This window comes from Eleutherodactylus coqui, chromosome 2 (genome assembly GCF_035609145.1).
Source record: "Eleutherodactylus coqui strain aEleCoq1 chromosome 2, aEleCoq1.hap1, whole genome shotgun sequence".
Taxonomy (NCBI): Eukaryota; Metazoa; Chordata; class Amphibia; order Anura; family Eleutherodactylidae; genus Eleutherodactylus; species Eleutherodactylus coqui.
Genome location: NC_089838.1, coordinates 44,137,675 through 44,164,201, shown reverse-complemented (window position 1 = coordinate 44,164,201; position 26,527 = coordinate 44,137,675). Strand labels below are relative to the sequence as shown.

The window sequence follows — 26,527 nt, the reverse complement described above, 5'->3', positions numbered from 1 at the left end:
AAAACGCCAGTGGGTGGGCGCCCTTAAAGAGACTGTCATTATCTTCTTGCATCCCTCTCTATGGGTTGCATAAGGCACACTGATTATAGCGATATGTCTGCTGTGTGGATATGTGCAGGAGCTTTGGAGAAATTTGCATTTTATCAGTAGTACCACATACATAGAGGACTACTAAAAGTAGTCCTGCATATTCATGAGCTGCAGGCTAGCTACACCCATCTCACCTTCCAGCCAATGATTGACAACTCTCTATTTATTACTGAGCATAGGGTGGGGTGGGTGTGGCAAGTTGCAGCTCATGAATATGCAGGACTAGTAAAGTGTCTGGCTGCTACTGTTTTCCCCCAGAAATAAGCCCTACCCCTATTTTTGGGGAGAGGGACACAAAATATAAACCCTCCCCCCAAAATAAGCCCTAGCTACTCTAGGTTAAAAAAAAACCAATACTCACCTAGCCACTGGCGTCTGTGTACCTCGCGCTGGTCCCCACACTGTTGTAGTCCTCAGTGCTGACAGGATTCTCTTCTGGTGACGGGGCTTTGAATACCCCGGCTCCGGTAAGACAGCGCTGTGATTGGATTGAGCGCCAACTAATCAAAGCCAGCGCTTGATCATTCACAGCCATTCAGTGAATGACATCACTGAATGGCTGTGATTGGTTCATCGACCGGTGGCTTCGACTGGCTGGCGCGGGGACTAGCGCGAGGGACAAGGCGCTGGCAGCTGGGTAAGTATAACATACCCCGAAAATAAGACACTGTGCCTCTTTTGAGGCAAAAATTAATATAACACAGTGTCCTATTTTCGGGGAAACACGGTACTAATATAGTACAAGTTTCTCTAAAACTCCTGCACAGATACATACAACAGACACATCATCACTGTAATCAGTGTGACAGGCACTAACTTATGGTGCTCTCAGTGAGGGCAGCAAAAAGATATTGGCAGAGTCTCTTTCAAATGGGTCACCTTAGTCTATCACTTCTGCAAGCACTTGGGTAAAACTTTAGGTTTTCAAGTAGTATCTTCTGTTTAACAGATGGATGACGAATATTTTACCTGACCAGCAGTGTCCAGCAACTCCATTGCCACCGATTCATCGTCTATTGTTGTTTGATGTCGGTACGTAGATTCTGGAGGGGAGAAATGCTGAGAATAAGATGCAGCTCCTAAATACTAAACCAGATACTGACCAGGTCTTCAGAGCGTGACGTACAGCAGGTCCCCAGACTTTAAGGCTACAGATATCTAGTTGAATTCTTAGTAGTTCTTCTGAAATGTTAGGGTTCTATATATGTATAGAAGGCACAATTGGTTTCAGCATTCACTTAGTTGAACATTCTTTACATTCCATAAGTTTAAGACATTTGGACATGGACAGATTCTCCTTAACAGATAAGGAGACGGTCCACATCACAAATAATGAGACAATGGCGGCATGATATTCTCATTAGATATCATGCAAAGATCATCCATGGTATACAAGTTTGTTTCAGAAGGGTGGAGTCCACTATGGAACGGTACAGGTGAAGTCTACTCTCGACCTCTGGGACTAATGGATGAATCAACACGACTTCTTCAAGTTGTTGACTCACAACCTAAAGGTTGCGAGTTCAATCCCCGCATGTTTCACATAGCTGGCTCAAGGTTGACTCAGCCTTCCATCCTTCCGAGGTCAGTAAAATGAGCCCCCAGCTTGGTGGGGGGTAATAAGTAAATTACTTGAAAATGCTGCGGAATAAGTTGGTGCTATACAAATAACAAGATTTATTTTATTCATTTTTTGTCTCTTTTGATGATATCTCGTGATATCTTGTATGCATGTTCACTTTTCATCCCGTTAAGTAAACTTTCTTAATACTTAGTGTGAACATGTGTTCTCACATCTTAGAACTCATTGTAGGGGCTTATTCAGACGAACGTATATTCGCATGAATGAATTGAGAAGATGGCAAGAAGCAGGCTGATACGTCCATCCAAGCCGATCAATTGTATATTTTTTTTTGCAATCAAAATGAACCTAATAGCTGCGACATAATGCCGTGGATTTCCGCCGCGTAAAATGCGGCAGAAATCTGGCTGTGGGCATTAGCCCTTAGTTGTCTAGGTTTGTGAGTACTTCTGAGATTTTAGTATACTTGTACACCTTTTTTCTGTGACATTGTAGGGAATATTTCACCTTATAAATCAACAAATTGTACTTCTGTTTAACAAACTATTAGGGTACATTAACTGGTTAATTCGGGGTCACTGTTTCCTGACCCACTTGTAATTGTAGATGAGGCTCTCATTGAAATCAATGGGATTCCAGCCTGCATTTATAAGAGCAGCTCCCATTGATTTCTGCAATTACGAGCGCCGGCCACTGCACAAGGGTTGGAGCAGCGGCTTCCACTCCGACCCCAGTGTAGCCCAGCACTGATAGCTGGCGCTGCCTGGAAAACCCCTTTAACATTCCTACAGACAATAGAAGGATGTAACTTACCTAAAGTCGGGTCATATTCCCAGATGAATCGTTTCGTTAAAAACCTCACCAGGAGAGCTGAGAAAACAGAAAATCCATTAAGAATTTATACTACGATGCTAAAGAATAGACATAAGACAATCTATAACGTGTCCATTGTTATTCTCATGGGATTCATATGCCCCATGTACATAAAAAATCAACTAGAGTATAAAAGTAACAAATCCTTCAGCATAAATGAGCCCGCTACATTATATACAGACACGTTGCGAGGAACGCCTCAGGAGGACAACCATGCAGAAGACTTTCCACAATTCAGAAAGCGATAATATTGGCCACATAGCACACAACTTTTACAACGGACCCAGGGGTGTAGCTAAAGGCTCATGGGCCTGGGTGCTAAAGTTTATCTTAGGGCCCCCAACTTCTCTTAACCTCTTAACACAGAGGCAAAACTTGAAGCTCCTGGGCCCCAATGCAAAACCTGTAACAGGGCCACCAACTATAATGCTTTATTCATAGTACTGGGCTCCCTATATGGAGAAGAGAGGCCTTATGGGCCCCCTACGGCTCCTGGGCCCAGGTGCAACCGAATCCCCATAGTTATGCCAGTGAACGGACCCCTGTGGATCATCATTTGATGGCGCTCTATATAACAATGCTAGCTGATATACCTGAGTTAATTTGGTACTGGTGTTTATCTGGTGTTCACACGGAAAATCTTATGAAGTCGTGGTTACTTTAGAGATACCGAGGAAAAATGTATGCTCACCATTTTGCATGGTTCTTTGCGTTACCCAGGAAACATCACGGGAGGTAACCATGCGACGCTTCCTCAGTGTATAGGCAGATAGGAGAGAGATTTATCTCAGACTGTATGTGAAAATGTCACCCCACAGAATGTGCCACCTCACACAGGCTCCTCATTTTCACCCTGAAAGGTAACGCCCCTTTTTATTCACATTTCCTACCCAGACTGAAGGTTGCAGCCCCTTGTTATACTTAAAGGCATACTCCATCCCAGCAGTCCATGTCCACTTCCTTTTGTACTTTACAGCCTTTCAATACATACGACAGTCAGTTTTATTCCTGTCAGTATATACTCATATTTCTAGATAAGTTTTGTTTAGCTGAGAAGATAACTGTCTCATATATTGCGGGGTACAGATATGTTATTAGTTACATAACAAAGGAATGGTCATGCCAAATTTCAAGTTTGTGCAGTACAGATGTGTGTTATTAGTTACATTACATAGGCGGTCACTTACTTTTATGCATAGGATTGAACCCTTTAAATTTCCAATATTTAGTACACAAAGAATGTTCATGGCAAATTTCACATTTGTGCGGTAAAAATTTGTGTAATTATTTGTTTCATCAGGAAGTGAGAGAATTAGATTACGTACGTAAAATTTGGACGCTAATTCTTTTGCGCTTAGAATTGAATACTTGAGTTGGGACCCATTAACTTTTCCTATTTATGACATAATCAATGCTCGTGCCAAATTTCATGTTTCTACGACATCGGGAAGTGAGAGAATTAGATTCCGTATGTAAAATTTGGATGCTAATTCTTTTGTGCTTAGAATTGAATAATCGAGTTGGGATCCATTAACTTTTCCTATTTATGACATAATCAATGCTCGTGCCAAATTTCATGTTTCTACGACATCGGGAAGTGAGAGAATTAGATTCCGTACGTAAAATTCGGACGCTAATTCTTTTGTGTTTAGAATTGAATAATCGAGTTGGGACCCATTAACTTTTCCTATTTTGGACATAATCTATGCTTGTGCCAAATTTCGCATTTCTACGACATCGGGAAGTTGGAGAATTAGTGGTGAGTCAGTCAGTGAATCAGTGAGGGCTTTCGTCTTTATATATATAGATATGTCCATATCCAATCCACAGCAGGTGGAAGTGTGAGTGAACATGACATGGCCATCGCCTTTAAACGTCTTATCCTCTTGCTTGAATGTAATTTTACATTATGCGTAAAACAGCAACACAGGACTCAATAAAAGGATCAAACAGTAATTGCTGAGAGGCGCAATTGTCATAATTGGTGATCTAGAGCCACGATAGTCTTTCTGTCGTAACCTTTTACTTAGTTTTTATCAAAGCTCATCCTTTGAGAGGCAGGGTTTCTATTCTTTGCATGCATAATGTTTGATGCAATATAAAGGGGGTCTTCTTGTGTGGACGCTGTCATCCTGAACTATTCTTTTTTTTATTGTTGCCCGGGTGTGAACTGCCTTTATTTGACAATTCAGCTCCAATTCACTCTGATATCATCTGAAAAAGCCCAGACGGATTACACCATGAAATCTTTTGGCTTTGTAGTCACCGTAGCGGAAGAAGCTACAGATGCATGAAGTATTGGACATCACAATCACTTCCGGTACAAGTAGCACTAAGATGGATTGGGTTACCATACGATCACAATAAGCAGTGCGGCAAATGATTGGAACTCAGTACAAGCCAAAAAAAGTGGGGCAACAGTGCTTGTGCACATTTAATATCGGAAAAAACGTATAACTGTTATTTATACTGATCACATAAGAATACAAAACAAGTGAGCCCATCTGTCACTTCCAGACCAACCTTATTGGATGGGTTCCTACTGTAACAGGCACTTCTCTCTGGGCATAAGCCCCCAAGTGATTCAGGGATACCGGACTAAATACTATGCCCAGCTTATGCCCAGGGAAGCCTGTCTAATGGGGTTTGCCGGGGTGTGGTAGATGGGCCCACATGTTTTAATCATAATATACGCCAATAAATTAGCATTTTTATGTGATTATCACACACAACAGCTCTGCATTTTTCATATATTAAATGTGTATGCGTCTTGTTACTTGAACCACATCGTCATAGCCGCAGCTTACGTGCACCTTTATTTTTTGGACGTGCTGACTTTTCTTTCACAGGATTGGAATTTGGCATTATCCATTGGAATATTAGGAGAAATATACAAATAGTGTTTCCAAGTTCTCCATAACTTCCAGACCATAAAAAAGAGACATTTTCTCATCATCTACAAAACTATTTTACCATATAAGTCACTTGATCTTAATTTCCAAAATCTCGCTGTTGCCAGCAGTCATGCAAAACTTTTTGTATACAAAAGCACAATTTATGAGTTGTGAAAACATTCGTAAGAATATTAACCCTGAGATGTCTGCAGTTTATACAGAACATCATCAGTTTGGAGGAGCTTTAATAGAATCCAGTAGTGAGGGTATAAGATGCTCCTTCCAGACTTCATAGTGCAAACTATCTCGTACAATTACAGCTAAACGTTATAGTCCTCATGCTATAGTCTTCATGAACACATCAGGCTACTAAAAAGAAGCTGACAGACAGCTGACGGACACCAGATACTACACCAAACTGGATCAAGAACTGACTCAGAAATATGTGAGGGAATTGAGAAGAGCCATCAGAAGCCCGTCTGTGGGCTCCACAAGACTTCTGGACTTGATACCGGAGAACCCCAGGGTTGGAACATTCTATATGCTTCCCAAACTACATATAGCTGGCAACCCAGTGGCCAATTATCTCAGGTGTGGGAACCCTCACTGAAGGAATCACAGGATGGGTAGAAGGTGTCCTCAAACCACTGGTGAGAAATACAACCAGCTATTTGCAGGACACCATGGACCTACTGAACAAACTGTCAACAATAGGTCCCTTCCCTGATGGCGCCATCCTGGCCACCATGGATGTGGAATTCAAACATTCTACACAAAGATGGACTGATCGCCTGCCAGGAGCACCCTCAGGCCAATGGGGTTGCCTCCGAATTGCCGTTACAACTCATGAGATTCATCCTCACACACAATTATTTCTCCTTTGGCAATGAGATATTCCTGCAACTCACCGGAACCGCCATGAGCAGTAAAATGGCACTGCAGTATGCCATAGAGGGATTTTGAGGAGCTGCAGGAGCTAATGTAAAACATTCGGGCGATCAGAAAACTGAACAGTCAGGGATAGATTTTCTACAGTGCGTAAATGCATGGGCCAAAGTGCAGATGGATATGAACCCCCTTACACTAGACAATATCACACAAAAGAAAGGGGAGACTGTTGCGTGCTACTATACAAGGATGTGTGTGGCATGGGGGGAAGGAGAACATGGGATTCCAGTTATGAGCTGGTGAGGTTGAAAGAATTCTTTGCTGTGCATTCCTGGATGGACTCCATGAACCCATCAAAAGGTAGTCCTCTGAGCCAGACCAGAGGCCAAGACCATGAAACCTGCTGAGTTATTGACAGTGTGCTGATCAGCTGAACTTACATGGGAGCAATCTAAAAACACTGGAATTTATGTGACGCAAGTTCCCAAAGCATGAGATGGTCAGTTCCCCAGATACAAAGGAGGAATCCATAGAATCATGGAATAGTAGAGTTGAAAGGGACCTTCAGGGTCATCGGGTCCAACCCCCTGTTCAGTGCAGGATTCACTAAATTATCCCAGACAAATGTCTGTCCAGCCTCTGAAGACTTCCATTGAAGGAGAACTCCCCACTTCCCGTGGCAACTTGTTACACTCATTTATCACCCTCATGGTCCAATATCTAATCTGTGTCTCCTCCTTTTGAGTTTCGTCTCATTGCTTTTAGTCTTTCCTTGTGCAGATCCGAATATGGCTGATCCCTCTGCGCTGTGACAGCCCTTCACATATTTGTAGACAGCTATTACCAGTAAGTCTCCTGTCAGCCTTCTCTTTTGCAAGCTAAAAACATTCCCTGATCCTTTAATTGTTCCTCATAGGACATCATTTGCTCACAATCTTGGTAACTCTTCTCTGAACTTAATTCAGTTTGTCGATGTCTTTTTTAAAGTGGGGTGCCCAGAACTGCACACAGTATTTCAGATGAGGTCTGACTAAGGAAGAGTAGTGGGGAATAATGACCTCATGTGATCTAGACTCTATGCTTCTCTTAATACATCCCAGAATTGTGTTTGCCTTTTTTGCTGTAGCATCACACTGTTGACTCATGTTCAGTTAGTGATTTATTAGTATACCCAAGTCTTTTTCACGTGTGCTGCTGCTTAGCCCAATTCCTACCATTCTGTATGTGCTTTTTTTATTTTCTTGCCAGATGTAGGACTTTGCATTTCTCCTTCTTAAATACCATTCTGTTAGTCGCTGCCCACTGTTCAAGCTTGTCAAAATATTTTTGAATCCTCTCTCTCTCTCTTCTCTAGTGTTTACTATCCCTCCTAGCTTCGTGTTGTTGCCAAATTTGATCCAAGTTCAAGACTCCGTCAGGAGCATCAACCCTATTACCCACTGTTGTGTCATCAGCAAATACACAAATCTTTAGCCATTATCCCTTCTTCTATGTCACTTACCATCATATTAAAAACAATAGGACCCAGGACGGCCCTTGTGGTCACCACTGGTAACTTGTTCCTGGTCAGAAAACACTCTGTTAATAACACTCTGATATCCATCTTTTAACCAATTGCAAATCCTCCGGTCTATCAAATGAATTAAGTCCAATCATCTATATCCTATCTATGAGCTCCTTATGTGCAATTGTATCAAAAGGTTCACTGAAATCCAGATAGGTGATATCCACAGCCCCACCTTCATCAATCAAAGAAATCAATGAGATTAGTGTGACATGATCTGCCACTGTTTAGGGTCCAACAGTTTTTGGTTTTTTAAGTGGTCAAATATTCTCTTCTTCAGCAACATTTCCATTAGTTTAACTACTATAGATGTCAATCTAATTGGCCTGTTGTTCCTGTCTTCTTCTCTACTACCCTTCTTATGGATCAGCACAACAACACTGCCCATTCTCCAGTCATCAGGAACATCACCTGTTAGAATGGACTGCTACACAAATCAGAGGTGCGGCAATCACAGATTGGAGTTCTTTGAGAAATATGGCATGGAAGTCATCTGGATCCATCGTGTTATTCTACTTTAAACACACAAGTGCACCTACAGCATCAGCCTCCAAAAACACTATATTAAAGTCCTTACAACTAGTACTAACAGGCCCAAACTTATTATCATTCTGAAAACCACCTTGTGAAAATACCGAACAAAAGTAGCTATACAAATGGTCAGCAGCGTCCGTATCTTCAGTAATATAGTCAGTAATGGTCAGAGATGGCCTTATCTCCAATAGTATAGTCATTAATGGTCAGTTACAGCCTTAGGCTTCTTTCACATGAGCGCAAATCGGCTGGCCGTTTTTACGACCGGTCGATATGCGCTGTGATCTGATGTATTGGATTCCAATGCATCAGATCACATGGGCGTATTTCTTAGACGTAAAAACAGCTGGCCAAGCCAATATAGCACCGGACGTTTTTACGTTGGGCCCAAAAGATAGTCCTGGAACTCTCTTTTGAGCCGGAACACGTTGGCCGCTGCATGGGCTCCTATGGGAGCCCATGGCAGCGGCCGTAGGTGGGAGGGAGTTTAGCAGCGTGGCTGCTAAACTCCCTCTCTCTGTTCTCCTCCCCCCCCTGTGCAGGCTCGCCTCTCGTTCCTCCCCGCTCGTTCTGTGCAATGGGAGGAGGCGGGATGTGGGCGTAGCTAAGCACCCACCCTCTCCCCACCCCTTGTCCATGGCCTTATTTGCAGAAATATAGTCATTAATGGTCATCAAAGGCCTTATCGACAGTAATATAGTCATTAATGGTCAGCCATGGCCTTATCTGCAGTAATATAGTCATAAATGGTCAGCGACCGCCTTATCTACAGTAATATAATTATTAATGATCATTTATGGCCTTACCTGCAGTAATATAGTCATTAATGGTCCAGCCTTTTCTACAGTTATATAATCATTAATGATCAGTGAGGGCCTTATCTGCAGTAATATATTCATTAATGATCAGCAATTGCCTTATCTGCAGTAATATAGTCATTAATGGTCAGCCATGGCCTTATCTGCAGTAATATAGTAATAAATGGTCCAGCCTTATCTACAGTTATATAATCATTAATGATCAGTGAGGGCCTTATCTGCAGTAATATAGTCATTAAAGGGGTTCTGTCACTAAAAAAGAAAAATGCTCTACTTATCTATTCCTCCCCCATCAGTCTACTTACCAGATCTTCACCTCCCTTATCTTCTCCTGTCTCCTGCAGTCCAGGGGCTCACTTCACCTCCAGCTGCCTGATTCTTCTCCTTCCTGTGAGGTTATGTACATTAGGTTGGCAGACTGCCAATGTAGTTATGTCACAGCTCACAGGCCAGCAGGAGGACTGCCTATCTTCTTCAGAGATTGCTCATGCGAGCTGTCTCTGAAATAGATTACAATTCCTTCCTAGGCAGTGAAGCTACAGCACAGGGACCTGACTTTCACTGACCCAGCAGGAAGGAGTTTGTGATAACCAGCCCTCATAACAAGCTGGTCCCAGCCTGCAGTGAGCTGACCTGGGGCACTGGAGAAGCTCAACCAGGAGAAGATGTGATAAGGAGACAGACAGGGAAGGAATAGGTAAGTTTAGATAATTTTTCTTTTAATGACAAAACCCCTTTAATAGTCAGCGAAGGCCTTATCTGCAGTAATATATAGTTATTATTCCCATTCTTCATTTTGTAATTCCACAGTTTTTCCTTTGTCAGTAATATACCTGAAACATGTTTTATCCCCATCCCTAATGGGCTCTTTCACAAGCGTAGCAATTTTCCGTCGGCTGTATCACGGCCACAGAGCAAGTGAAGATCAAGTGAATGGGCGCACAAATCTCCAATTTGTGCGCCCGTTCCAACGGCCCAGGTGTGGCGAGTATACGCCGAGCCCAGAATGCAGTCGGGCGGGAAGAGACAGTTTAGCCCTGCTTTTTTTTTTATCTTCTTTTTCTTCGGCCCGGCGGATGTGCCCGGCGCATGCGCGCGGCCGACATGCTGAGCACATCCGCCGGCCGGAGAAAGAGGATCCGGCCGCGGAGAAGAGAAGATCTGCACGGACCCCTGCGGGTAAGTTTATTCTTATTTTCAGGGCTCATGTCCGCGGGGCAGGAGGGACCAGCTAAGGATTCTCCATGGAGAATTCGTAGCGGGCCTGATTTTCCCCGTGGACATGAGGCCTTAGAGATGCCTCTTTAAAGGGAACTTGTCACCTGCCTGAATCACCGTCAACTGGTGTTGTTAGGGCAGTAGACAGGGAGCCAGGTGAGGTATTTTTCATTCTCACCTGCTTCTTGGTTCACACGGTGCCTGCAAAGTCCTAAGCACGCACTCTTCTATATAAGTCTCTGCTCCAACTCAGATCCTGACAGTTTAACCCCTTACCTGCTGCAATCAGTAGAAATTGCAGAATGTAAGCAGATGACAGAGAAAAGGGGCTTCTTTTGTCACCCTTCAGCACAGCGAAATGCGATTGCAAGCTATCAATGGGTTCCCATGGCAGCCAGAGACCTGACAAAGGTTTCTGTGTCTTCCATGTAACTCTGCTTATTAGACCCCATCTCTGGCAGAGTATAATAAGCTGATGTCCCAGGCATAGTAGAAGGCACTACATAAGTAATGCAGTGTACTATTAGCAGCAATTGAACAATCACATCTTCAAGTCCCCTTGAGGGGCTAAAGAATAGTGTAAAAAATGTTATAAAGTTTAATAAAAAGAATATCCAGTTACAAAATACACATTTTCCCTCACAAAGAAAACTTTAAAATTAGTAAAACACCGCAAAATGTATTTTTTTTATTTTTTTATTTTTAAGCAACACATATTAGGTATTACCTCGTTCGTAACGACCCAAACACTGAATATACAGTCATTTATCTTGCATGTGAATGCTCTAAGAGTGATTTAAAATACCAATGCAAGAATTGCTATTTTTCTTTTGTTCGCCTCCCTAAAAAAAAGCAATCCAAAAGTCACAGGTACCTCAAAATGGTACCAATAAAAACTACAACTCTTCTTGCAAGAAAAACCTCACAGAACTCCTTTTACAAGAAAAAAAATACTATGGGTTGTAGAATGCAGAGATGTAGATTCAATCGTCTTCATTTAAAAACATGCTTTTATTGTGCAAGAGTAGTAAAAAAAAATTTAAAGGGGTTGTCTCGCGCCAAAACGTTTTTTTTTTTTGCATAGGCACCCCGTTCGTCGCAGGACAAACCCAAGGGAGGTGTTAAAATAAAAAAATATATATTACTTACCCGAATCCCTGCTCTGCGACTTCTTCCTTCTTTCTACTTCTTCCTTCTCCAAGATGGCTGCCGGGATCTTCACCCATGATGCACCGCGGGTCTTCTCCCATGGTGCACCGTGGGCTCTGTGCGGTCCATTGCCGATTCCAGCCTCCTGATTGGCTGGAATCGGCACACGTGACGGGGCGGAGCTTCGCGATGACGCGTAGAAGGGGGTGGAGCCAGAACGCCGCTCGTGCCCGGGCCGACCAGAAGGGAGAAGACCCTTCTGCGCAAGCGCGTCTAAAAAAGCAATAAGACCCCGAGATTAGACGGAGCCATGGAGACGGCGACGCCAGCAACTGAGCAGGTAAGTAAATAACTTCTGTATGGCTCATATTTAATGCACGATGTATATTACAAAGTGCATTGATATGGCCATACAGAAGTGTTGAACCCCACTTGCTTTCGCGAGACAACCCCTTTAAATCTCCATAAATTTAGTGTTGCAGTAATCGTGCTGATCAGATTAAAAATTATTAGGTTATTTTTAGCAAATATCGATAGCCATGAAAACAAAAGCCAAAAACAATGGTGGAATGTCTGGGATTTTTCTATCTTCCCTTAAAACATGTCATAAAAGTTCTCCAAGACATTATATGGAACCCAAAGTGCAGCCATTAAACAATACAGCTCGCCCCATGAGAAACAAGCCTCATACAGCTCCCAGCGAGTTATGGCTCTTTCAATGTGATGATGGAAAAATGTTTGGCCGCTAAGGCACAAATAGGGCGGTCATTAAAGGGTTAAAGTGTCACACGTGAGCGCTCTGTTGCTGCTGGCTCTGAAAGCAATTTATGCTTGTTTGCTGTATATGAATTTGTTTCCTGCACACAAAGAAGCTGCAAGTTTTCTGTCATCTGAGTTTTCTTTTCCAAATAGGGAACCGTAATAACTCTTTAGAGATCAAATGGTGCCAAAACCGAGGGTCGGGTCACCATGATATACTTTTTAATCCATCCAGTTGTCCATCATTGCAGAAAAGGATTTTGAAATGTTTTGATAGGATTTTAGCAGTGTTAGGGCGCATTCAGACGACCGTATATCGGCTGGGTTTTCACGCCCAGCCAATATACGGCGTCCCTCTCTGCAGGGGGAGGAGGCTGGAAGAGTCGGGAGCAGTGCTCTGAGCTCCTGCCCCCTCTCTGCCTCCTCTCCGCCCCTCTGCACTATTTGCAATGAGAGGAGGTGGGGCAGGGGCGGAGCTAAGTTATAGGAACTAGCTCCGCCCCCGTCCCGGCTCTCCTCATTGAAAATAGTGCAGGGGGTGGAGAGGAGGCGGGGAGGGGACGGGAGCTCAGGGCACTGCTCCAGGCTCTTCCAGCCTCCTCCCCCTGCAGAAAGAGACGCCGTATATCGGCTGGGCGTGAAAACCTGGCCGATATACGGTCGTCTGAATGCCCCCTTAGGGTACGTGCATACAGGCGTTCTTGTGCTGTCCAATATGTGGGAGAACGGACATTGACATGCTCGCTTCTCATCCGAAACTTGGAATATTCTTGTAATATTATTTACTCGGACTATCAGTCAAAGTGAAAGAAGTGCATGTGCTTGTACACATTCAAATGAATGGCTGGTGTTTCCATCTGATTTTCAGACCATTTTTCCATTGGACAGAAAATACGTTGATGTGCAAGTAGCCTTATCCTACAGTGACTTTTGAACTACCTATTCTCCTTGGAATCTGATATATCTTGGCAGTCGTTGAGTGAATCAAGAAAATAAGTGGCATTTCTTAATCGTGGGACCCCCAGTGGCATAGCAAGGTCAGGCGGTACCCAGTGCGGAAATTTTTTTTGTCACTCCTACTCAATCAGTTATAGCACCCGGGGCATCCCGCACCTGCTACACCCCGCTTCTTACGCCACTGTGTACATGACTATTGGCGTGGCCATCCTGCCTGAGCTGCAGTACACAGCATTCACAGAGATATGATTTACAATACCAACATGGACCATAGGAACCTATAGTCTTTAGGAAGTCTATGGGAGAGTGTTGTGGTCATACTCTGATGGGTGGAGGTCTAGGTACTGAGACCCCAACAATCACTAGAATGAAGCCGCAGAAGCGCTCAGCCCCCAAACCTCCACCAATCAACATTTTTCACATGTCCCAATGACGGCTACTTCTAATAAACTGCAGCATGTTGCCAGGGTGACTGATCAGACATTCAACAGGCGGCTGCCGAGGAGTGAGCAGCTGCTGCTAGTCAGTGACGTAGCAAGGGCACCCCCCTCAGTGATAGCACCCAGGGTGGCCCACATGTACCGCACCCCCCTTCCTACACCACTGCCCTCCCCGTACTCTCTCTTCTTCTGGGTTCCGTATTTCTTACCAAGGTAGATGTGGATCTCGTCATTCCTGCTTCTGATAATCTTCCCAGCTCCTATGTCTTGCTAAATGGTTTGCACAAAGGATGAATTTCTCACGAGCACTCTGGACCTTCACGTGGGGGTCGCGGCCTGTCTACTCAAATGTATACTATTTGCAAGCCAGGAATAGTGACCTTAATGCTTCAAAAGTGCGACAGCCTCCCACCCGAGTGCTCTCCATTTCACGTGTGCTGGCAGCAATACTCAGCGTGTGTATTGTCTTGTGCACCGTGTATACCGTTTACTGCAATTAAACTTCTCTCCCAAGTTTTATCCGTGTTACTGATATAATAAATAAAACAAAGCCTGAAAACGTGTCCATACAGTTCTGTCTGCTCGTCTTTTGTACATACCAGGGGGTTTTACACACAAGGATAATCGCTCAAAATTCGTTCAAAAGATAGGGAGAATGACAGTTTGAGTGATCCTTTTGCATAAGCTGCTAATGGGCACTAATGCCCATTAGCAGCTTATTAGCTTCATTTGCATGTAAATGAGCCTCCCTGAGCTGTATGCAGAAAATAGCAGGTGGTCTGTTATCTGCATACAGTCCCTTTGTTCTGCCAGGAAACTGCAGCTGAATACACTGTAATTAGCTCTCCCCGTGGAGAACACAGCATGCAGTCCCTGCTATCAACTCTCCGTCTGAATGATGGATTTTAAACTCAACTAAAAATCATCGTTCGGAAGAAAAGCAAACAAAGGTAGCTTTTACACACAACGATTATCGCTCAAAAGACATTGTTTGAGCGAATTTCGAGCAATAATAGTTGCGTGTAAATGGGGCTTTATGGAGGGAAACAGGGCTAAAAGAATCACTGATATCAAAAAGCAGACAGAAATGTGGAGTCATGTGAAAGAGCCCCAAATCTAGCAAAACACAAAGTAAATTAAGAAAGTCCACGACATAATAAATACAAAAACCTAACATAACAAAAGTGCAATGAAGGGAATGTCATCCCACATGTACAAAAACATGCAAACGCACCAGATTTGCCTACTCCAGCTCGGCCAAAAACAGCAATCTTCACCTCCGTGCTTTTTGCCATGTTGTTGATGTGGATCTTCTTGTCAAGCTTCAGAGCTGCAGAGTTGTCATCGGTGCCGCAGAGTCTTCAAGTCTACACAGAAGACAATACCGTCTTAATAATGAAGCGAGGGCCACCAGGGAGATTTATTACACAGTGGGGCAGATTTACTAGACAGCGCACTAGTTTTTGTGTGAAATTTGAGGCAGAATTCTCACACATTTTGTCTTCCCCCTTTAACCCATTAAGGACCAGGCACCGTAAATATACGGCGTCTGGTCCTGGGCTTAAAGCTCTGCAATCAATCAGAGGAAGGAATGGGTTATCATCTGTTAATAACAGCTGATAACCCGGTGGAGAAGGCAGGAGGGGTTTTAACCCTTCCTGCCTTTCCTTTCCCTAATACACAGAGATCAATGAGCACTGTGTACTGGAAAGTGAACCGCCGGGATTCTCTGCTACAGCAGAGCTGGAGGGTCAAACCAGACCCTAGACAGCTCTGCCAGTGACTAATGGCACTGAAGGGGTTGTTTTCCCCTGTAACTGGGGCTCCTATGGATGCCCTAGCTGCAGAGGAAAGTGTCAAATAAGAAAAAAAAAAAAAGAATGTCCCCCAGAAGTCTTATATGATGTCATGGGGGACATACATAGTAAAAAACATAAATACATAAACAAATAAAACAAAATTACAGAATTAAACAACAATATAAAGATAAGAAAGAAAATAACACAAAGCCGTCGCCAAAAAAAAAAAACGTTGCCATATGCGCCCTGTAAACTATAACCATACATACTATATATCAAAACGTCCTAAACAAATAGAGGAACCCATTCCCATACTTTATTTTATCATTAATATACTAAATAAAAAAATAACTATAAATGTTAAAAAAAATATTTTTTTTTAGCATTTTACCCCCAATAAAACAAAAAAATGGTAAAAAAAAGTCAGTGAAAAAGATATTTAAAAAACCGCCCTAGATGTCACGGAAAAAAAATGCAGTAAAAATAATTTTGGTGGCTAAAGGAAACAAAAAAGGGCAGTAAAACCGCCACATGGGTAAAATCCCTAAAAAGTTCTGGTCCTTAAAGGGGTTGTCTCATGCCGAAACGGTTTTTTTTTAATTCAATAGGCCCCCCGTTCGGTGCGAGACAAACCCAAGGGATGGGTTAAAAAAAAAAAAAAAAAAGTTTATTGCTTACCCGAATCCCCGCGCTGCGGCGACTTCTTTCTTCCTTTACCAAGATGGCCGCCGGGATCTTCACCCACGATGCACCGCTGGTCTTCTCCCATGGTGCACCGTGGGCTCTGTGCGGTCCATTGCCGATTCCAGCCTCCTGATTGGCTGGAATCGGCACACGTGACGGGGCAGAGCTACGAGGACCAGCTCTCCGGCACGAGCGGGAGAAGACCGGACTGCGCAAGCACGTCTAAAAACGCCAGAAGACAGCGAATTTAGACGGATCCATGGCGACGGGGACGCTAGCAACGGAGCAGGTAAGTAAATAACTTCTGTATGGCTCATAATTAATGCACGATGTATATTACAAAGTGCATTAATATGGCCATACAGAAGTGTATGACCCCACTTGATTTCATGAGACAACCCCTTTAAGGTACAAAATAGCCTGGTCCTTAAGGGGTTAAAACAACTTCCAATTTAAAGTCACATCCTACAAGAAGGACTCACACAACTAAAGTACAACCTGTAAACTGCTCTTTTACAATGCACTGGTCATTGGGTCAATCAACATGAAAGTTACTCTATGAATCTGGAAAGAGCCATATGTTATCGCTGTACACAGACTCAGAGGAGTCTACAAAGTCGGGCATGAGGCTCCTCCACATTCTGGAAAGGAGGGTATGAATAGTGAAGTGTAGGCCAGTAGAGGTGTTGTAGTCATGGAAAGAGCTTGTGAGAATGAAAGACTGTACCAACCTCAAAGAGAAGAATTGTTAAGCCACCCTTGCCTGCTCTGGAGCAGTGGCCCCCAACTAGTGTGTGGCGCGCCGATTCCTAAATTTCGACCAGAGGCACCGAAAGGTTATATTATTGCAGTAATATGCTATCCACCAAACAGAGCCAGTGTGGATGGTAGGATATAAGTGTTAGTCCGCCCGCACATGGCATATTTCCATTGCGGAATCCGGGGTGGGCGTCCACCTCTGGATTCCACATGCTCACTCACGGCAGGAAAAAATAAAGGCAGCTAGCTCTATTTTTGTGCGCTGTCTGCACGGACAGCTGCCATTGAAGTCAATGGAAGCTGTCCAACTCATGCCCCTTCTGCAATTAACACTGCATAAGGGTCGCGGATTCTACTATCGCCTAGTTACGGCGTGGGAAAATCTGTACTGCGAGCCGAACGGACCATCCACAGTTCAAATAAAGTAGAAAGAAGAAAGGTACGCGGGGTCACCGTCCGGGCACAGGGTCGGATTCCAATGCATGATCTAGTATCCGGAATCCGACCTGGTCGTGTGCAGGCGGTCATAGATTCTGTCCAGCGAGTGTCGACACACTCCAGATTTCTTCTCCACATTGATCTAGATCTCCTCTATTTTGATTTTACTGTGACTGTAAAATTACTCAAAGCTGCATGTGGCTCGCAGAGTGTAAAAGGTTGAAGATCTCAGTTCTAGAGCGCTGCTCCCCCCCCTCGCTCTAGAGCTTCTCCCTAAACTTACAGCAGTAATAGTTTCCATCAATTAGAGAAAGGTCACAAACTTTGCACATATAATTTGCCTCCCTATATTGTTCAGCCTGTGCCCCCCATACTCCATCTTGTCACCTGTATATACACAGCACATACATTGCACAGCTCGTACTTTCCAATCTGAGGAAAAAATGCTAGAGATAAGAGCACTATAACTCAAAACCTAATTGAGTGCGCGTGGCTGTCCTCTAACTGTGTCATATGTGTGTGACTTGGGATTAGTGGAATTGCTGAGGGCATCTTTCCTTTTGCATTTACTTTTCGGATGAAGGATGATTTTGAGGTGAGCTTAAAATCCATTGTTCAGCCGAAGAAAAGGTACAGGGACCGCACAGTGTGTTCTGCACGGGAGTCGGAGATTACATTGTATTCTGCCAAAAGCCCACACGAGAGCAAAGGAGCTGTGTGCAGAGCTCAGACTACATGCTGGGCTCTGCAATCAGCTCCCAGAGGCCCTTTTACACACAAATAAAAGTAATAAAGTGTTATTTGCATCTGTGGAACTTCCTGTGTCCATTCAGTACAAGAGGGTAAAAATGCCAAAAACTAAAGTAATAAATGGAATGGTTGAAGTAGAATTACCCAGAGAGGCTATCAAAATTGGGGTTATTTAGTTTAGAAAAAAGACAGCTACGTGGTGCTCTAATAACTATGTATAGATATACAAGGGGTCAATACAGAGATCTCTCCTATTATTTATTATACCTAGGACTGTGACTGTAACAAGGGGGCACTCTCTAGAGGAAAGAAGGTTTCTACACCAACATAGAAAGGGGTTCTTTACTGTAAGAGCAGTGAGACTATGGAACTCTCTTCTGAGGGTGCGGTGCTGGTGAATTCAATATAAAAGTATAAGAGGGTTCTGGATGTCTTTCTTGAGCGTTAGAATATTACATGTTATATCACTGATAACTCAGAAGGGTCGGTGATCCAGGGATTATTCAGATTGCCAGGAATTTTTTGCCTTAAATGGGGAAAATGACCCTATTTGCCTTGGCAGCAGCTGCCTGACGCTGTTTGTTCCGGTTAAGTTTACAGTTATAAAATCCCCAAGTCCTCTTCCATGTCAGTTATGCCCAGTGGTTTCCAATTTAGTGAGTAATGGTGATATGTATTCCTCTTCCATGTGTAGAACCTTACATTTATCCTTACCCGCTTTTCTGCCCAAATCCCAACTTATCCAGATCCTCTTGCAACCATTGTGTGTCCTCGTTAATTTCTTAAAATAGTTTTGTGTCATCTGCAAATATTGATATTTTACTGTACAATCCTTATACCAGGTCATTAATACATTAATAAGAACAGGGGTCCAATACTGCCTCCTATGGTATCCCACTAGCAACAGTGACCTCTCCAATACTGCCCCCTGTGGTACTTCCCTAGTAACGGTGACCGCTCCAATACTGACCCCTGTGGTAACTCACTACCGGTAGTAATGGTGAAGCCTTCAATATTGACCCCTGTAATACGTCATTAGTAATGGTGACCCCTCCAATACTGCCCCCTGTGGTACCCCATTAGTAACGGTGACCCCTTCAATACTGACTCCTGTGATACCCCACTAGTAATGATGACCCCTCCAATACTGCCCCCTGTGGTACCCCACTAGTAACAGTGACCCCTCCAACACTGACCCCTGTGGTACCTCACTATTAATGGTGACCGCTCAAACACTGACCCCTGCGGTACTCCACTAGTATTGGTGACAACTCCAATACTGCCTCCTGTGGTACTCCACTATTAACGGGGACCCCTCCAATACTGCCTCCTGTGGTACTTCACTAGTAATGGTGGCCTCTCCAATACTGCCACCTGTGATACCGCACTAGTAATGGTGACCCAATCAGAGTATGTACCATTTATTAACACCCTCTGCTTACCATCACTGAGCCAGTTGCTTACCCACATTCTCACTCAAACCAAGCATTCTCATATTATATACCAACCTTTTATGTGGCACAGTATCAAACACTTTGGAAAAGTCCAGGTACACAAGATCCAGTGACTCTCCCGGGTCCTGTCTAGAACTCACCTCCTCATAGAAGCTAATCAGGTTGCTTTCACAGGAGGGATTTCTCATAAACCCATTTTACCCAAAATCAAAGTAAGACTTACCGGCCTGTAGTTTCCAGGTTCATTTTGTGACCCGATTTTTGAATATCTGTACAACATCGGGATGAACCAATCCAGAGGAACCCTGTCACTTTAGAGTCTTTAGATATAAGAAACAAGGGTCTGTCTATCACATTACCTAATTCCCTTAGAACCCGTGGGTGTATGCCATCGGGACCTAGTGATTTGCCTGTTTTTGGGTGGACTACTATACCCAGAGAGGCTATCAAAATCTGGGTTATTGAGTTTAGAAAAAAGATGGCTCAATCTTTTTAAGATGGTTCTGCACTTCTTCCTGGGATAGATTGGTGAGTTTATTTTATCACTTTGCATCTCATCTGACATTTCATTTTCCTCTGTGAATACACTGGAGAAAAATCTATTTAATAGATTTGTTTTCTCCTCATCACCCTCTACAATTTTTCCTACATTATTTATTAATAGGGCAACACTTTCAGTATTAATACTTTTACTATTTATATAACTAAAGAACAGTTTAGGGTTAGCTTTACTCTCCGTGCCAATACATCTGTGCTTTCATCTTTGCTGACTTGTTTTAGTAGTTTAAACACTATTTTTTCTGTTCATTGCCCCCTTTTCATCTTTATTGAGCCACATTGGATTTCTCCTCTTACTAACCATTTTATTCCTATAAGGTATGAACCCCTCACAGTAAGTAATTAGAATGTTCTTAATTGTCTCCCATTTATTGTTTGTATTCTTATTTTTGAGGACATTATCTCAGTCAATAAGGTTAAGGGCATCTCTGAGCTGACCGAACTTTGCCTTCCTAAAGTTTAGTATTTTTGTAGCTTCCGTATAAAACTCTATCTTCAAGGACAAGTTGAAATTTATTATATTATGGTCACTATTTCCCAGGTGCCCCCAACCTGCACCCCTGTTATTCTGTCAGGTCTGTTGGTTAATATTAAGTCCCTCTAGTTGGGTCCTGTACTAGTTGGGTAAGGTAATTGACAAAAACTTATAACCTTTCTAATAATTTGCAAGTTTTGGGTTCTCAGTTTATAGCCGGATAGTTAAAGTCCCCCATAATAATTACCTCATTGTGATTTTCTGCATCTTCTATTTGCTTCAGTAATAGTCAGCACTCAATGGTAAAACCAAATGGCTGGAGTATAAAAAATATGCCCGCCGGACCAAGGGATGGATCCAAATCCCACAATGTGACAAAAGTCCAAAAAAAGTAAATGTCCGGCTGCAAACCAGTGAGCGATAACATCCATTGAGGCTTGAGAAAAGCTCCGGATAGGAGCTGAAACGTTGTCCTTGCCATTTTGTGATAACATTTTCTATTTGTCTATGGAGGAATAAATATTTTTTGCTTCACTGATTTGCTGCCGGACATTTTCTATTTTTGGACTTTTGCTTCAGCAATAGTAATGGATTTTCAGGGGCTTTTGTTATATTTGGTGGCCTTTAGAAAAACCCCTATGAGAATTTTATTACTGTTTTTTCCATCTATTTCTACCCATAGAAACCCCATATGTTCATCTCTCTCCCATATATCTTCCTGTAAAGTGGGCTTAAAACAGGATTTTACACAAAGACAAAGCCCTCCCTTTCCTTTTTTTATGATCCCTTCTGAACAGACTGTAACTTGGTACATTCACCACCCAGTCACAACCTTCCTTTAACCAGGTCTCTGTTATTCCCACTATGTCAAAGTTTTCCTCAGACATTATTACTTCCAGTTCGTCTACTTTATTGGCCAGACTTCTAGCGTTCATCGCCTTATTGGTCAAACTTCTAGCATTATTGATTGGATTTCTCCTATTGGTTTTCTCCCCATTGAGATGTTGCCCATCCCTAGGGTGGAACCTGTAGCCAACAGCAAAGTTAGCCCACTTCTCCAGGAACCCAAATCCCTCCTTCCTACATCTCTTGAGCCATTTGTTTACCTCTCTAATCTCCTGCTGCCTTTCTGTTGTGGCAAGTGGTTGAGGTAGTATTTCAGAAGACACTACTTTGGAGTTCCTCGTGCTAAGCTTACATCATAGGTCCCTGAAATCATTTTTAAGGACCTTCCACCTACCTCTAACTTTGTCATTGGTGCCAATGTGTACCATGACTGCTGGATCCTCACCAGCCCCTCCCAGTAATCTGTCAACCTGATCCGTGATGTGGCAAACTCAAGCACCACGAAGACAACACATCATTCGACGATCCCGGTCTTTGCGGCAGATTGTCCTGTCTGTTTCCCTAATAATTAAGTCTCCCACTATCAGGACCTGTCTAGCCTGCCCTGCACTATTAATCCCCTTCATACTGCAGCAGACATCCCCCTGGTGGTCAGAGGGAATGTTGTGCTGCAGGAGTGCTAATCCTGTGATGGCATCCCCCTCATCCGCCAACTTAATAGACTTGCTCTCTAGACAATGGATCTCAGTGTTCCAAGCTGTTCACATCTCATATAGCAGTATATTCCCGGCTGTTCAAGGACTTCATACATGGCACAAGATGTACAGTGGATAGTACTGTTGATCACATTCTAAATGGGGACCGTACTAATAAATTAGATAGAGAAATATATATATATATATATATATATATATATATATATATATATATGTGTGTGTGTGTGTGTGTGTGTGTAAACATTTCAAATAAGCAGTAATTATTTAAGTGACTTCCAAAACACACACTTATGGCACAATACACGTAGAACAAAATACAGTTAGAAGAACGTGAGGCATGCTCGCTTAGGTTTTGATTAAGGCCCAATGTACATGGGCGGATTTGAATTGCGGAATCCATGCGGGGCATCCGCAGGGATGATTCACAGTTCAAGCCGCCCATAGAGAAACATGGGCATCCACAGCTGAATTAAAGCATGCAGATTTGATTTGCGGATCTTTGCATGCAAAAATCAAATCATAGCATGCTCCATTTCAGTGCGATTCCTGCATGGACGGCTTCCATTGAAGTCAATGGAAGCAGTCCGATTCGTAGCCCACCCGCAATTGACATTGTAGATGAGCTGTGGATTTCGCGGGCAAGTGGAAGTTTGCTCCCACATGCGGAATCCAACCTGCCAGTGGATATGAGGCCTTACATAGCTCTAATATGTAGCACTTCTGTTCCTCTTCTGTTGGGAATGGACGCAGGAAGTTCTGCAGATGCAATTTATTAGACCCCGATGGAGTAACGAGTCTCTACAAGCAGGCTAGATGTGTTTTTTAAATGTAACAATGTTTATCAATATAACACAAGATATCTAACCCGTAGGAAGAAAAGACAATGCGCACAATGAAGAAGCTAAACAGTTACTGGGACTTGCTAAAAAACACAAATAAACAAATGCAAACAGAATAAAGGCCCATTTACACAGGAGCGAGTATCCCTGGATCGGCCAGCAGGGAGGCGGGGCGGCTGGGGGGGCGTTCTCTCATCCAGTCATTCAGTCTCTGCATGCATTTACACAACCACTAACGATAATCGTTCCGTGTAAAAGGGCCTCAAGGTAAGATGCCCTCATCAAGTCACACACTTACAAAACTGTATGTTTAGAAGACTCAGGGCTTAAGCCCTTTTTAAACGGGACTACTGTCAGAAAAATGATTCCTGACACCCGTCCCTGCATGTACACGCTCTCATGCTGCTGCACAGGAGCTAGTATCACTGGCTCGCAGCGGGGAGGCTGCAGGAGATTTCACTCCTCACTCCCCCCCCCCTCTCCGTCCCTCTCCATTCACTTAACACATATATACAACACATACATCATATATACACCGTGCACATATACACAACACATACATTGTATATACACCATGCACATATACACAATTACATTATGTATACACCGTGCATATGTACACAACACATACATTGTATATACACAACACATATACTGTATTTACACCGTGCACATATACACAACACATACATTATATATACATCGTGCACATATACACAACACATACATTATATATACACTGTGCACATATACACAACACATACATCGTATATACACTGTGCACATATACACAACACATACATTATATATACGCCGTGCACATATACACAACAGATACATTGTATATACACCGTGCACATATACGCAACACATACATTATATAAACACCGTGCACATATACACAACACATACATCGTATATACACTGTGCACATATACACAACACATACATCGTATATACACTGTGCACATATACTGTATATACACTGTGCGCATATACACAATACATACATTATATATACACTGTGCGCTTATACACAACACATACATTGTATATACACCGTGCACATATACACAACACATACATCGTATATACACTGTGCACATATACACAACACATACATCATATATACACTGTGCACATATACTGTATATACACTGTGCGCATATACACAATACATACATTATATATACACCGTGCGCTTATACACAACACATACATTGTATATACACCGTGCACATATACACAACACATACATTGTATATACACTGTGCACATATACACAACACATACATTGTATATACACCCTGCACATATACACTACACATACATTGTATATACACCGTGCACATATACACAACACATACATTATATATACACCGTGCACATATACACAACACATACATTATATATACACCGTGCACATATACACAACACATACATCGTATATACACTGTGCACATATACTGTATATACACCGTGCGCATATACACAACACATACATTGTATATACACCGTGCACATATATGCATAGCAGGTACTTTCTTTCCACCCCTGGTACACATCTATACCCAGCAGTTGCAGTGTATTCAGTATTGGTCATACTCGGCTACATTGTATATACACCGTGCACATATACTGTATATACACCGTGCACATATACACAACACATACATTATATATACATCGTGCACATATACACAACACATACATTATATACACACCGTGCACATATACACAACAGATACATTGTATATACACCGTGCACATATACACAACACATACATCGTATATACACTGTGCACATATACACAACAAATACATTATATATACACCGTGCACATATACACAACAGATACATTGTATATACACCGTGCACATATACGCAACACATACATTATATAAACACCGTGCACATGTACACAACACATACATTGTATATACACCGTGCACATATACACAACACATACATCGTATATACACTGTGCACATATACACAACACATACATCATATATACACTGTGCACATATACTGTATATACACTGTGCGCATATACAGAACACATACATTGTATATACACTGTGCACATATACACAATACATACATTATATATACACCGTGCGCTTATACACAACACATACATCGTATATACACCGTGCACATATACACAACACATACATTGTATATACACCGTGCACATATACAGAACACATACATTGTATATACACTGTGCACATATACACAACACATACATTATATATACACCGTGCACATATACACAACACATACATCGTATATACACTGTGCACATATACACAACACATACATTATATATACACCGTGCACATATACACAACAGATACATTGTATATACACCGTGCACATATACACAACACATACATTATATATACACCGTGCACATATACACAACACATACATTGTATATACACCGTGCACATATACACAACACATACATCGTATATACACTGTGCACATATACTGTATATACACCGTGCGCATATACACAACACATACATTGTATATACACCCTGCACATATATGCACAGCAGGTACTTTTTCTTTCCTCCCCTGGTACACATCTATACCCAGCAGTTGCAGTGTATTCAGTACTGGTCATACTTGGCTATGACTAGAAGCTCTGCGTATACACATACACGATGCAGAACTGCATCCATCCCTCCATGCACAGCAGTCACCATTCTCACCTCATCCTGCAGCCCTTCAGATGTCATCGCTGCTGCAAGGAGGCTGATGAGTGGGAGGCTGTACCGCCTCTGTCACAGGGAGGTCTGCTGCCACCTGGTGGTCACCATGTAGAAGACAGGGAGCCCCTGTAGCCTTTAGAACAGTTGTAGAGGGAGTGCAAGGCTTAACCCCTTAAGGAACGGGGAGTTTTAGCCTAAAGGTTCAGACAGTTTTTAGGGATTTTAACCCTGTGGTGGTTTTAAGCCGCTAATTTATTTTTTTTCAGATACCAAAATTATATTTGCTGTGTTTTTTCCGTAACGTGTAAGGCTATGGGACACCAATTCCCAATATGGAGCCGATCTTTACCCTTTGACAAAATAATTATGGCAGACTTCCTCATTGACTCCTCATTCCTCATCGTCTATCCTTGGGCAAAATGTTTTGGACCTAAGCCCATCGATTGTCAGTCCAACTTCCTCTTCCGTAATTGCTTCTGTCAAAACTTCAAGAGAAGGGTCTACTCCTAGTTCAGGAATGGTCTCCACCAGGAAAGCCGAGATTTTGTCCCAATTAAGTTCCCTTCCATCCAAAAGATGTGAGTAGAAGGATTCGATGATCTCCAGTATCCCTAATCTGGACCATTTCAGGGAGCCCGTACCGTCTAACAGACTACAACGCAAGGAACCGTGAAGTGGTTAGTGGGCTCATGTATCTTGGCCAACATCTAACCAAT

At 42.7% G+C, this 26,527-nt stretch overlaps 1 protein-coding gene across 1 annotated transcript in view; it reads right to left on the bottom strand.

Annotated features, from left to right (window-relative positions):
* RERG (RAS like estrogen regulated growth inhibitor) overlaps positions 1-25,855 on the bottom strand; it is a 36,458-nt gene extending 10,603 nt beyond the window's left edge. Inside the window, exons 1-4 of the mRNA XM_066590713.1 lie at positions 25,812-25,855; positions 15,001-15,133; positions 2,486-2,542; positions 1,060-1,133 (exon numbers count right to left, since the gene is read on the bottom strand). Coding sequence (XP_066446810.1) covers positions 1,060-1,133; positions 2,486-2,542; positions 15,001-15,061 — 192 coding nt within the window. The 5' untranslated portion in view covers positions 15,062-15,133; positions 25,812-25,855. The remainder of the gene's footprint in view (positions 1-1,059; positions 1,134-2,485; positions 2,543-15,000; positions 15,134-25,811) is intronic.
* Between the last annotated feature and the right edge of the window lie 672 nt (positions 25,856-26,527).